We start from the raw sequence: 15,006 nt of genomic DNA on the forward strand, positions 1-15,006 counted from the left end.
ATATGGTGACTTACAAATCATTGGATGGCGACTCTTCTGGCTTTAAAATTTATTAAAGCAGCAAAAGATGCGCAAATTATTCCAATAAAAAACAGATTTCATTTTGTCCTATGTTTATTGTGCCAGCCCCATAATACTACGTTATGATACTACGACGTCAGCATATAAAATAGAACATTGCTCATTTAATAGCTTTATTGAAGCATTAAAACGAATGATTTCTATAATTCATGTATTCCTCGAGCCTGCTACACAAACGCCGTAAAGATTTCTGAGGAACAACTAGCAATGTAAACGTTCCGGGGTTTTCAATAAATATTTCTATTATATTAGAAACTAGATAACTTGTAACAACATGAGCATGAAGCGCTCAAGTTATACCACTTACAGTACACCACAATTGACTTCCTCAATATTAAACGAGGATTTATGATGAAAGCTTTTCTCGAAAAGAATGTAGGATTAGAAAATGGTGTGCGAAGTGCTATCAACGATAAATTAATGTTTTCTACTTTTTTTTTCTGAGTTTAAGAACACTTGTTTTCCCTGTGTGTTTGTGTCAGACAAAATACATAGGAAAGACAAATGGAACAATAGCAGTTGTAAAGCAACATCTAACGCTTGTAAGTCTAGTAGTTCTCACAGAATATATGACAATTCTTTCTCTAAACCTCTGTTAAAATTAGGGATCACTCAAAATATATGTAATGTAAGTTTGTTGTTATACGTAATAACATATTTGATAGCAAGCTTATTTAGAGGGTCAGAATTTGCAGCGATTTACAAACACATATGTGGCATATATATATAGGGGGTACGACGAAAATTACCAATTATTTTCCAGTTGTTTTAATATAATGGTTAAGTGCATGTTTAACATACACCATGTTGTATCCTGTAATATGCTTATTATAAACATATTATAGGGAATTATAGGAATGGTCTTAGGGTGCTCCTGAAAAAATATAGTACAGTTAAATCGGTTCCTTATAACGTTGGGTAATTCCTACTTTAACACGTATGAAATAAATACATTCAATCGCCAAGAGAATATAGGATCATATTGCATATATAGTGTTAGGTTCTTACAAGCGAATCTACTAGGCTTTGAATTGAACTACACACCGCTAGCAGACAAACTTTGGTTGATAAACACTCCGGTCTTTTAGAGATTCGTTAAAACCGGTCGACTTTCGGTATGAAAAATGAGTTCAGACGTAGAAACATTTTTTGGTCTCGAAAATCAACGCTTAGTAGTCAAGTTTTAGTTCCCGAAAATCATAGTTCTGCGAAAGTTCACTAAAGACTAGTGAAGACATAGCAAGAAAGTCCTAAAAGAAACCAGTGTATGTGAATGCTGTAAATATACCAAAAACAAAAATTGGTGTATTCAAGATCAGAGAGGAAGTAACCAGATGTTGAAAGTACGAGAATGCATTGCGACAGTCGAAGAAGTTTTCCACAAAAGCAGAGCTTGGAATCTACGGGCTCTGTTAGCTAAAACTAGTACTTCACATATAAAGTGTTACAGAATTATAACCCCAATACTAGAAAACCAAAAAATATATTCCATGTGCAATTTACAGAACGTTAATCAGAGGGAATACGATCACTACAGACGAAGCATGGTTCAGTCTTTACCAGGAGATAAAGAGGACCCATATGAGAGAAGGGCGTCATTCTGGAGAAAAAACGAGTTTAGTGGCAATGTCGGGCAGGTTAATACGCAAAGCGACTGAAGTACTTGAAATGGACATCAGGGAATCTGCTATTATGGAGTACTCGCCGAAAATTATTGTTATCTTGAGTTCCTTAAGAGACTCATGCACCGTTGGCATGGCAACCAAAAGTACACCGTCTGGTTACGTGATGACGGCACCAGACCGCAATTATTTTCTGGATTGAGCAAGGAACGTTGGCTTCAATCCGCTTATTCTTTCGATCTATGTTCGTGTGATTACGGAGCTTTCCGTGTCCTGAAAAGGGCAAATGGTGCGCAACCGTATCCCATTCTCGATTTACTATAGGTAGGAAAAAACATATGAAAATGTAAATGACAGACTTACGACTTTCCTCGAAGTCCGTCGGATTCGCTTGTAACAGCGTTATATATTAGGTAGTTGCAGCAATGCCGATAGCTCTTAGGTCCAAATTAAAGGAAAAACTTTTCATTTTAAGACAAAATAAGGATAAACAAATTATGTACCGTTCTCATCTGATACCCTCTTCCAACACCACAATCCCATCACTGTAGAGCTTCTGTGGTTTCTGGGCAAAAAATTGTGACAAGTGTTTTTACTCTTCCACTGAAAGTAAATTAACACTTACGGAAGTATCGCAGAAACCGAAACAGATGCAAAAGTTAAATTATAGGGAGAATGCAATAAAGTTTTGAAGTTCTTGTCGAATAGCTTAAGATATACGCAGTCTGATGAAGGCGTCCGAAGGTAGCGTCCCTTTTGTTCAGTAATTCCGGTCAACTTTTTTAAATGGCTCATTGTATTAAACATTTCGCGTCGTACCGGCCCAGTCGTTTGATGGAGTATCTAACAGCGGTATCGGACATAAAACTATTTTTGTTTCGTCAGACAACAGTATAACTCATAATGTACAATTTCTTTTCAATCCCACCAAACAAAGCATTGCTACAGATTAGAGATCTTTTCATTGACCATAGTATTTTTCACACGTGTGATCATTTTTCTATCATTCGAGATCCACTGCTTTGAAAATGACATGATTTTGTTGCCGTAAAATTTTGCAGATGGAAATATAATCGGGTATATTCTTCTGTTGACCATTCGTGTGGCACTCAAACATTGGAATTCTTTTTTGTATCATGTCTTTATAAAATGGTTTAGATGTTTGATGATAGTCGTTTAGTTCCTTCGCTAACTCGTGTCAATTTTGCTCAACTTTCGCAATAATTTCATCATCGACCATTACGACGAGCATTTTTAATATCGAAATTTTCAACATGAAAGCGTCGGAACCATCTTTACATAGTTTCTTCAAATAATGCATTTCTGCCCATAAACAGCGCGAACGAGGCTGTAATAATATTATAAAGTATAGCGAATTTCCGCATAAGCTTCATTTTCTTCAAAAAGCTTCAAGAAAAAATCTATTCAGACTTAAAATTTCTATAATTCATTGAATAAGGCATTTATATAATTTACCACATCGATTACCAGTTTTCAAGTGATACAAGTACCAACAATAATCCGATGCGATTCATATTACCTGAAATATATGATTTTTTAGGGCTATCTAACTAAAAAAATGCTTTTTTGGACAACCAGTATGTGGTATTAGTTAATATACTGATTCAAACTTATTATAGCCTTGTCATTTGGCCATCGTGCAACTGTTACCTAGTTTGAATACGAAAACTTAAATGATTACTGTGTTAAATTTTGCAAAAATGAAGTGTCTTAGCTCGGTCCAGTGTTAAGACAGCATATAAGATGAGTTGGTACAGACTATTGTTCAGTATAAATTTAAGCCAAAAGATCTTTTTTGCCACTATTAATAAAATAAGGTAATAAACAAAATACACTGCGTATTAGGGAAGGAATTTGTGACATCATACTGGCTATGGCAGAGCTTTCAGGCTGAATGTTCTATGAAGAGATCATTAAACTACAACGAGTAAGACAGAAAAATCTGAACTAAGGCGCAGACAGCGCTACAATATGCAGGCGGCAGTTCTCAGATGTCAACTCAGTGTTAGCTGTTTCATGGACCGCAAAGGCAGAGCAAGTCTAGTGTTTGAGAAAAGTATGGTTACGCTTCTATATTATTTTCGAACCACGTTAACTACCACATAGAGTATGACTTAGATATCACAAAAACCGTAGCGCAAGTGTGCACTACGGTTTTTGTGTATCTAAGAAGCGTATCAAAACGTGAGAAACGCTTACCTCAAATGACTAATCATGAGTGCCTCAAATCATCCTATTGCCATATTTAGACAAAACTAGAATAGCACGTGGCTTGGGTGACATTCGAATACACAATATATTAAATTTTGGAACCCCATACACATATATGTCTGTATAGGACTTGCCCGTGGATAGAGAATAGAGAATTTGTATGTATGTGTTTATTCTCACTTTAGCTCACCCCAATCATTTGTAGCCAAACGTCCTTGAAAAGATGGCTTTTAAATTACGACCCTGCATATAACATTAATTTCATTAATTACTTTATGAATGTTGTAAATAAATTCGTGAATTCTTTTGGGCACTATTTGATATACATACTCCTTCACATACCTCTATAGGAAAAACCTGGCCGGAGTGGCCATCATGACGCGTCGAGCTCTGCCGGCTTGATCACATAGTTTCGAGTAGATTAGTTTCTTCGCGGTGTAGCGAGTTTCCCCAGTATATTAAAACCAAAAATTGTTTACATCCAATGCCTTCACTTAGGTTCAAAGAAACGTTTGCAATGCAATATCTCACGACAGCTTTCGCCATTGATTGCTGTTCTGGAATTTTTGCCGACGAAGAAAGCCCCACAATATCTTTGCTTTACAAGTCGCATCATACAGTCTGTCCCTTTGAAGTGATTGCTCGATACTTACACTCGAGTACTGCGAGCCTCAGATCCGACAGCTCTGTCTGTTTATATACCCAATCAACCGGAAAAACTTTCATCAAATAAGACGATATGACCAAAAAACCGGCATTGCGCTTCGACTTCAGTGGATGATGCATGTGATATTTCTGGATCTTTAAATGCTATGTCCTAATGGGAATGAAGATCTTACTCCAGAACACATTGCTAACTGCTCGGTAATAGTTGAGTACAACATAACGTTAAGGTTGTTAAATTGGTATCCATACGGCTCTGCATTGCAGCGACATTGTCGCTTGTCCGGTTCATGGTCTTCGTTGCCTCACTTCATGTACAAGTCAGCTAATCTCTTCGAATTTTTTGATCAATCGTCTCAGTGTTACCTCCGCCAATGGTATATGTCTTCCGTGAACTGTGTGACACATGCGGAATATCACTGTAATGGAACCATTTCGATTGTATGTTTATGAAAACGAAATAATATTCCAAGCAGTCTTCTTATTATCATAAACCGCAAACACTGCTGAGTTTGGTGTTGGACATCCCACTGGCTCTCGCGTCTTCATAAATGCAAGGGAAAAGAATGAGATCTTATGCAGGCCACTATATGTTTATAATAATTCGTTTTAAAAAAATCTACCTAAATTTGAAACTAGTTTTAGAATTCCCATTTAAATTGCTTGTTCCATATGTCTTTAAAGTCTTTTAACTTATTTGAACAAACATTTAAAAAATGTATTTCCATCCCTAGTGAGTCTTTATCTAGACAATTCGGTTTAAGCACGTCCTATTGAAGTCAATTTCGTATAGCAGAGCAAATTAAACATACACCTAATCAATGTTAGTTTAAAGCCCCTTAATAGAGCACATTATACATAATCTCTTTACATTAGCTTTAGCGTATAGGTTAAAACATGTGTACGCTTTAATGGAAAGTGAGTAATTTACACAACGAAGTCGGGCAATTCAGCCCCCGTAGACCAACTTCTAAACATTATGGCTTCTCCGTTAGGAGTAAAATAAATCACTGTATTATAAACACATTTTTAATGCGGTAATCGAAATGGGTGATAATGATATCACATATTAACATATCAGAATACTTTACAAATTTAAGTTTTTTTTACATGTTTTTGAAATTTAACAAAAAGAGCCCTTTAAATTTTTTGGCGAGTAAGTGCAAGGTACAGCGATGTCTTGCTTAATGCTTCGTACTAAGCGATAACCAGCTTCTATCAATACTAAGGATTCTCTGAAAATATGGTGTATTTTTAAAGGAAAGTTAATCCATAAAGCAATACGCTGTCAAAACCGAAGTCTGAATATGGTTTCTACATTGTAAACTCTAATTAGTCTTGCAGAATAGTTCATTAAACAAACGGGAATGACTCAAGGGGTTCTATAGCACTGAATGGAAGTTCTCTCGAGCGCGTTTGTTCTTTTGCTGCCAGGCTCAGTTTAACTATTATGGCTGAAGTCGGGCATTGGGCACATCCATGAACGTACGCGTGAAATTTACCCTTTCCCAGAATTTATATAGGGTTATTCAGAAGAACTGAACTTGAAACATACTAACTGTAAATACTGCAAGTATATCATCGACGCAAGATTGGCCGTTAGGGCGTGTAGGCGTTATAATGACTTTTCTGTTACGACTACCAGGTAGCTAGCGTATTTCTACGCCATTGCTGAAGTGAAATGCAGATCCCAATATTGCCAGGAAACCGAACTTCAACAAAGTTCGGATTCGTGAAATTAACCTTCGTAAATGCGTTTCTTGGGGGGGGGGGGGGTCGAGATAATGGTGCAGGGTTTTCAAAATTTTAGTATCAAGAAGAAAAATGCAGTTACGCAAACTACAGAAAACCTTTTTGCATACGCTATTTTGTTTACAGAGTAGGGAAAACCTTACAAATGGCATGAACAAGTACTTGCTAGTCAATATTTAACAGAGAAAATTGGTAAATTAAGAAAGCGAGAATGACTAAAAGCTTTCTAGCGTACGTCTTAGAGTATTTAAAAAAAAAAAACGTATATATTCTTAGATCGTGTTTTCCAGACATCCGTTGGCTAATATTGTGACTCCTGGAAGTCTAAGTTGAGGTACGGTAGGTTACCTTGATATCTAAGAAAAACCACAGTAGGGATGCACGGTTTTCCCAAGTTCTTTAAACAAGGAAAGTTATGGAATTGGTTTTGCAATGTAACAAATAAAAAGTATGGATGTCATTGTACAGTTATATGAAAACGCTAAGGTAGTTGCTTCTGAAACGCTTGAGTTTTCATGTTTGTAAATGTTTGTAAAAAATACGTGCATTTTAGAGGCTACACAGCACACTCAGTCTTTTATACGGGCAGGGGTACAAATGGCCCATGTATGTACTTGCGAATGACTGAAAATTATATCTTTGACGACCTAGACTAGGCTAAATTGTACATATTTGACTAGGGATATGCTGCGACATTGTATGGATGCACCTTGCCGAGGAAATCGATTTGCTGAAGAAGGCGCTCTCTGAGTGCCTCCTGAACGGCATCATGGAACTCCAATCTTGAAACTCCATGGAGGTCGAGCAATGGAAGCATAGTGCGCAACGAAGGAAGTAAAATTCCTATAAAAAATAATAGACAGTACAGTGCACTGTTAGAAGGACATAGATGAACCAAAAAATACAGAATTTTTGACCGAACAACCTTCTCCCGATCATTAACTAGTCGATCAGTGTTAGGTGTAAAACGGAAAATTAATACTTACCAAACTTGTTTACAAGCCTATTTTTTTTCAGTTTCAATTTGTGTATGCACTATTATTATCTAGAACTTTCTGTCAATTATTTCGCAGCTACGGATGACTGGAGTTTGAACACCTATTTGGTTTCAAAAAGCAATTTCGACGAATATAGCGAGATAGATTTTAATGATTTTCCCATTAAAAAGTTAAAAAATTGCAATGTCTGGCGCTTATGATGGATGACAAGAAGCCCTTAACTACAACTTTTGCATTTTTGTTACCATGATTTTCGATTTTGATATTCCAATTTAATCCATATACCTGCGCTTCAACCGAGTCACCAATGTAGATGAAATACCTCTTTAGAAGTAACGGTAGAAAATGCTGCTTTAATATGTATATACATAAGAATTGGAGGATTGAGCTCATCGACCTTTTTTATGGAGGAGGTCGTTCTGAGGCCCAATGTTTATGGCCGTATTGTATACTGCATGGTAGAGATCTTGCATCTTCCATTTTAGCACCATCTTAAAGAAAAGCTTAGGGTGACTGAATAAAAGTCAGTACGGAAAATTAGTTTACAGTACTGTTGTAAACGATAGAAAACCTGAATTAACAGGCTGTCTCCAATTAAAACTAAATAGGTTTACTTTTAGTAACATATGGTTCTAACAAACCGGACATTGCCCATTCAAGGAAAATGTTGGGCAAATGCTTAATTTCATGTGGGACAACTGTACTCTGGATGGCTTGCTCATTCGGAACCCGTTGCAACGCGAACGATTTAGACGGTCGTTTGATCTTTGTAAGGAGGATTTTTTTAAGTTGATCTCTGGAAACCCGCAAAACGTCATATTCCATTTGATAGGAGACGACGAGAGATCTGACGTTTACATTTCAACTTTTGTTTTGTGTTTTAATTACAATATATAATGAGTTACCACTGGTTAACTTCTGTTCTGTTTGGATTACACTTTCCTTATTACTATTGTTGGAATTCTGGCGGCCCTAAGGTTGAAGCACTGCAGCATTCAAAAGCCTTTGCAACATCATAGCTCGCGAATTTGTGAAATTCCCCCAGTTATTTAACAAAATTTAGAATCCTTTATTTCGTTTAACGCAAGCGACTGCGGAGTAAGCTCTTGACCCACCATGGCATCGCTTGACGCTAATATGGGTCGTCTTTTTCGGCTGGCAGCGACACCAGCGTTTCACTTCAGGCATGCACGACATACGCAATCGAATTTTCTCACTCGTAGCATTCGTGTAGATGTCCTCTTAGAATGTGTTATGATCAATTTGAGCGTCATACGGGCTAGTAGTTATTTGGCAAGTGTCTTGATGAAAGTTGGGAGATAATTAATCTGACGGTGGAGCGCAAATCCTGCCCCTCGACGATCAGAATCTCTAGGGTTTTCAAATTCACCAAATTATAAATCGATTTCGGCGATTGCTTTATGCTGAGCTGAACTGAAAGATATTGAAAAAAATGTCCATGCTTTCAGAATGATCCTCAACCAAACCTGATGCTTTTTTGGTACGCTTTTGTGGTGAACTGCTGACACCCTGTACAACATTTGTTCGTTTGGTAAGCTTTGACAAAAGCAACGTGCTTTTTAAAGGGAGCCCGGCTTAAGAAAAAATAAACTTCGTTAATTAATTAAATCTTTCTTTTTCGAAGCATTTATTATAAAGTATCACGCAAAATATTTGGAAAGAAGCGTAGTTAAAAAAATGCCAGTGGTTTATTAAATCCCGTGATATCTCTGTCAGGAATAAAATGTTTGCAAATTATCATTAGTGTGTAGCAGGATCCTTAATTGCATTCCTCAACTATTTTTACAAACCTAGTTTACGCAGCACAGAGGTAAGGTCTCATCTTCATCTTAGCAGCGTGGACAAAAATTTACCAGCGACAGTGCTTCTCTGGTTAGATTAAACTAATACATATATCATGCTTGCCCCTCCTCCTATAGAGGATTACAAAACTCGATACACCTAGCAACCCAAGCAGTTAACAAGCAGCATGAAAATCCAGGGAAAACTAGTTCTCTGTAAATGCCGCTTACCATTTTCTTCCTGAAATTCCGCGATTGCCGTTAAAGGGTCGGCGCAGTTGGTGAGCGTCTCTTTTAGATACTCACGTCCTGGTATGTCTACCTCCTCCAAACCCGCCATCGCATTTACAATGTCTTAGTTTCTAACGGGAGCTGGTCACGCGCTGAAATTCAATCAGAAACGTTTTCAGCTGATGAATAAGGAAGGCAAGTTGTTGTATCTCTACTTAGTATAAAATCCGTATAGGATGATGTGAGTCCGTGTCATTTTTTCTAATGTAGAACTGATCAGTTTTCTGAACTCGTAATCCTCTCTAATGAATGCAAATGTTTTTCCACGGTAAAATCTAACAATCGAGCTTTCGAGCTAGCATGACACTAAAAATCGAACGATCGATCGCCTTTAGACTCAACAGGGGTTCGTCAAACGCGAAGGGTATGTCTGAGTTATGGGCAATTTTAGAATCTAATTTTTTACAACAAGATTCTGCTGTACCAGTCTTAGCCAAGTCGCTCTTGGTTAACTTGATTCAAGAATGATCCAAACATATAACGATGTGAATAACGCTAGAAAAAACATTTTTTCATAAAAACAAAAGCCCTTAATTGTATCCTGTCGGTCCATTGCAATAACTTTCTTCGTTTCTAATAGAAGCTTTTCATAAATCTTGGCGATTAAAATGGATTAAAATGACAATTGAAATATTGACGATTTTTATTTAAGTTTCTATTAGCTTTATTCTTACATCTAACGTGACCTTTATAGTTTAGTCGGACCTCATTATTATTTTAATTAGTTACAACCACCTTATACGGTACACCATTAGTCGAACTGATTCGTTTATGATGGAAATCTACGCTACTTAATTTACTGATTTCGTTCTCTGATTATTAAATTAATTTTCCACTTCGCATTCCGATCAACAAGCCACGTAGTTTCTGAAGCATTTCTGCAAAAGAAACATTGTTATCCCCAATAACAAAAGTAGCGTGAATCTTTCTTTGCGATAAAAAGTTTGTCTTCGTTTAAACCAGCTCTTTATAAAATCGTAAATTTTTACGGAATCTCAGTCACTACGATGACATTCCGAGGAGCATCCTACGCGATTAGAAGTGCTTCCAAAACGAGCCAGCATTGCTGCCGTAAATGTTTCTGTCCCACTCTTGCTGCGAAGATAAAGTTAAGTGCAGAATTATCCCCAATAAATCCCCCCTGCTCATATCCTTACTGTTGTCGTGGTGGTTTGGATAAGTAGAAATCTGGCATAGAAAACAGGAAGCACAAACTTGGAAGTGTCGCAAGATTCGATACACATTTAGATCCACCATAGAGCTCGTCGTTTCATACCTCCAATATGGAACCTTATTAGCCTATAGAAAGATCAGTTAGGAAAAAATATTCTATATAAATATTGCCGTTCAGGAACAAACAGTCGAAACAGTTGCTCTTACTCATACATACACCAATCGAATACTAGGAATGCACCTGGAGAATCTCATAAAATATAATAAAAGGTATAATAATTTATTTGCAATAAAATTTGCAAATTCAAAATTATAAATTTCTATGTGCACAACCAAATTAAAACCACGAGTCTTCTGGTTCTAAACCTACAATACTACTAACTACTGCATCCTGTGGGCAGTTATTAATAAAGCACATTAACGATAAAGCTGAGAAATTCCAGTTATGTTAAACTTACTTTGATGTGAAACATAAATACAATATAAAATGACAAAGATTTCGAGTTTTTTTCGTAAGCTAGATTTACCGGCTAAAAATTGTAGAGAGTGATTTATTACTACATGGGTTATTCCGCATCAAGCTGACATATTGGGTATTTAGATGCAGGCGGGAATATTGGTATGATCCGCATATATTTATACGTAACCGATTAACCGGTAGTTAACTAATAAAGACTTGCAGATCATTTTCGTCTTATAACCTAATGAGGGACGTCAACATCGTGGGATGCCCGATTTACTGTTGAAAAGCTCTTGGGAAGTGCTCCAAAAACTTCCGGAAGGCGTGTTTGCCGATCAGTCTTTACTCTGTTAGGGTCACACCTATATTCGTAATTACCCAGTTTATTTTTTTAGTGTGAAATCACTAATTTGGCTATGTAAAAAAACTGCATGTATTTAAGCTCTTTGAATTTACAGAGCTATTCTTAATTTCACTATTGCAAAAGAATATTTGCACAGTAGTAAATATATTGCTGTAAACTGGTTATCTTTGTCATATATACATGGCGGAAGAAAAAAGTGAAAGATACATATTGCTTGATACAGATCTCATGCGTAGAGGTTAATCCGGATTGTGGAATTAATTTTGCTTTTATTCGAGAATAGTTATGTTAATGCCTTCTACAGAGCTGCAAACACACATTGATTTCTAGCTATTGTAGGGTATATTCAATGGAACATAATAAAGTAATAATTAAAAAATAATAGAATTCCTTATCAATTATAACGCTATCCAGTTATAAATATTTGCATCGCAGAACGCATAAAACTTGCCTACACCGATAAAATTTGCAACGAAGTATGACTTTAATTAAAATAATCTACGACAACACTACCTAAAGGCTTAATTGCATATCCTTAAACTGCTAACCGGCAAATAAAATTAGTGATTACACCGGTAACGCGTTTTCTTAACTTCGCAATAACTTGGTCTAGATTCCAAATCAGACGTACACACTTTTTCACGCTATAGGCCAGCCGTTGAAAGTTAGAACTGACAAAAGCACTCGACGTTAAACACCAAACATTTAAGTACTTCACCCAAATTGCCTTATGTTCGGAAATTAGCTACACATTGCAGGGAGAAGAGAAAAATTTACAAACGAAAGAAAAGTTTGCACTGTTCCGACACACAATTTTTTTTGAACCTGGGTTGTAATTGTCGTAGCGTTTTTATCGAACCATTATTTTCTGATATGATTTACACGTAAAAGACCTGAATAAATACCACGTGCTATTATAAGTACTAAAATAATATCAGAGAAGCAGAGTATGTTATCAAATCAATTATGACCTTATCAGCTTAAGAGTGCGCCAACTTTTTAAAATTAGTTGAAAAATCAACATTAGGATCGCCCGGGCGTACTTTCGGAGTCGAGCATGCATCCATTTATGGGCTTGGCGACAGGTATCAACAGTTCCGACGACATTGTTATGATTAGAATAGGTGGTAATCTTATGGAATTTAGTGCCCGCCGTTCCAGGGAGGGATTAAGTGACTTTTCTCATTTTATTGATGATTATTTATGGGTGTTCGGAGTAGTAAGGAGCCCATATGTGCGATGTTGTGCTTGCTTCAGTGTTGCAGCAAAGTCACGAACTTAAAAATTGGTGGAAGGGAAATCTGTGTTACATATGTAAAAAATTGCGAGTATGATTCAAAGAACTGAATTTATTTTAAAACCATCAGTCGTGCGGCTGGCCTTATTGCAGTCGAGCATTGGTTATGTTGAATGATACTGTGTATTACAGTTTAATGAAAAAGTCAATGTGAGTGATATTGTATTACCGACGGTTTTATGAGCCACTTTGCAGTTTTGCCGCGCAAGAAATATGAAAATTCTTTGAAAAATAAGTGCTCCACATTTTCATATGTAGTGAAAACAGAGCATAAGTATGATATGTGGATTGCAAATATCTAAGGACTAATTTATCTCGCGCTTTGTTAAGGTGAGAAACACGAATTTCTTTTTGCTTGTCGCTTATATGTAGCGGAAGTGCAGATCAACAGTTTTCGCACGCATTTTTGAACAACTATCTAGACTTCACACTGGGCTATAGGTTAAATTAGTACAAAACCCCTTTCACAAGTAGCCCACATCGCTGATAGTTTTTTGCTCTTACTAGTTTTGAGCGGGATACGGCTGTAAGCTGCAACAGCCAAAAAGATTTTTTGACGACCTAAAACATTTTATTACACATTACTACATACATTTTTGTTATACATATCTATCGATAAATTAGTAGTATTCTTACAAACAGCAATTTGTACGTACGTGATGTAAATAATGTAGTCAAAGATCCGATTTTTATGTGCGCTGAAAAACGAGAATTATGAATATAAAATATGTTTGCATATCCTGTTCTCGTTAGAAAGAAGTAGGAACAAGTCTATATTTCGAGTCAAGAAATTAACCGGTTCAATATTAAGCTACCGACTTCTATTCTAACCATTTAAATAATAACTATTATTATGAATACTATTTACATGTATACGGGATGGAGACCGTAATGACAATATTGACGATTGAACGATTTTGTTGTTGCTTTGTTTTAAATCTAATAAGAACAACCTTTCACCATTTTCACTTTCTGAACATGCAGATTCGGAAAATTAATATTCTATGAGGACGCATTTTTCTGAGCAAAGCTAACTTCTATAAAATTAAAGTGTAATGTCATTTGATAGAACAGAAGCTAACCTTGATGAGATGCCAAAAAACCATGAATCATTAAGAAATTCGCAATATAGGAACGCGGTTATTCTTCATTGGGAGAGCCTCAAGATTAAGTAAGCGTTACAACTTAGTACATTAAAATTCTCTTTCGCATATATCGCCTTCATCAATAACGTGTATGGTAGCTTGCATTGCTGGTAAGAGACTGATAAATATACGTTAAGTTTTTTCATAATCACGGCAACTTAATAATCAGTGTAATGCAAAGGGACCACAAGAGCAATCAAGCCGAGTTGCTATGACCGGGTAACCTAATATCTGCTAGAATAATACTAAATAATAATCAATTATCGCTAGAATAATGCAGTGAGTCATCCAAAACAAGGTAACGAAGGAACCGAAATGAGATATTGAAATGGGATAGCCAAGATAACTACAGAAGATTATGGCTGCAGTGCAGTAGGGCTATAGTATAGCTGCAGTGAACTCATTGAAGTTATACTTAGGTTCAAGCCGCGCATCGCTGTTAAATGCAATTGAAAAGTAAAATAGTAGTATAAGCCAATGTCTAATGCATACAATACCAGCCATGTGTTTAAATTTACATACAAAATGGTTATGGTAGTCACATAATATAAAGTAAGCAATAAAAAAATTAATAGACTCTAAGGAGTATACTCTCAGAATCTTCAGGTATCAAGAAGAATGTTCTATGTCAAGATTCCAAAGCTGTTAAGATGAAACTAGAGAGCAGGAGACGTCTTCGGATTTCGTGAGGTGGTGGAAGATGGACCACTATGCCGTTAAGGACGCTGGAGATCTACAATCAACATCCAGTTTTGTGGAGCCATTATTGTCGAACCGCCAAAGCAATCCATTGTCATATCCCGAATATAAAAGTCATCAGTCATTTGGGGCCAGTTCCGCTGTTCGCTGTGACGACGTCTGCAAGATTCAGGTGCATGCAAAGCTCTCTACTGAGATCCCTTTCAATACGAAAGATTATCTAAGGATTACATCATCAGATGACGACAAGCCAGCTGACGAAACCATGAAATCTCAAAAGTATCATTGCCCTCCGCAAATATTAGGCTGTGCCGAAGCAGAACAGAGTTCTTCACATGAGAGCAGTTTTGCAACAAATGCAATTACTGAGAACGCATCAGCAGTTCTTGAAATTACACACCGAACGGTTAGTCGCTGCAATAAGGTG

General features: G+C 36.6%; 2 protein-coding genes across 15 annotated transcripts in view; one reads left to right on the forward strand and one right to left on the reverse strand.

Moving 5' to 3' along the window:
• Nucleotides 1-12,248, reverse strand: part of NELF-B (negative elongation factor B) — a 42,933-nt gene extending 30,685 nt beyond the window's left edge. For 2 of the 5 annotated variants that reach the window (XM_022844270.2, XM_022844243.2), the window contains exons 1-3: nt 12,074-12,247; nt 9,382-9,533; nt 7,060-7,193 (exon numbers count right to left, since the gene is read on the reverse strand). In XM_022844270.2, coding sequence (XP_022700005.1) covers nt 7,060-7,193; nt 9,382-9,490 — 243 coding nt within the window. In that variant the 5' untranslated portion in view covers nt 9,491-9,533; nt 12,074-12,247. Of the gene's footprint in view, nt 1-7,059; nt 7,194-9,381; nt 9,534-11,986 lie in introns of all 5 variants that reach the window. The other 3 variants (XM_022844278.2, XM_022844253.2, XM_022844261.2) reach the window with 3 other exon arrangements.
• Nucleotides 12,249-12,523: 275 nt separating this feature from the next.
• The window catches only part of LOC111266744 (uncharacterized), a 57,182-nt gene continuing 54,699 nt past the window's right edge, over nt 12,524-15,006 (forward strand). For 8 of the 10 annotated variants that reach the window (XM_022844473.2, XM_022844532.2, XM_022844517.2 and 5 more), the window contains exons 1-2: nt 12,524-13,065; nt 14,478-14,985. In XM_022844473.2, the coding sequence (XP_022700208.1) occupies nt 14,581-14,985 (405 nt within the window). In that variant the 5' untranslated portion in view covers nt 12,524-13,065; nt 14,478-14,580. The remainder of the gene's footprint in view (nt 13,066-14,477; nt 14,986-15,006) is intronic. The other 2 variants (XM_022844576.2, XM_022844482.2) reach the window with 2 other exon arrangements.

The sequence above is a fragment of the Varroa jacobsoni genome, unplaced genomic scaffold (assembly GCF_002532875.2).
Source record: "Varroa jacobsoni isolate VJ856 unplaced genomic scaffold, vjacob_1.0 scaffold_119, whole genome shotgun sequence".
Taxonomy (NCBI): Eukaryota; Metazoa; Arthropoda; class Arachnida; order Mesostigmata; family Varroidae; genus Varroa; species Varroa jacobsoni.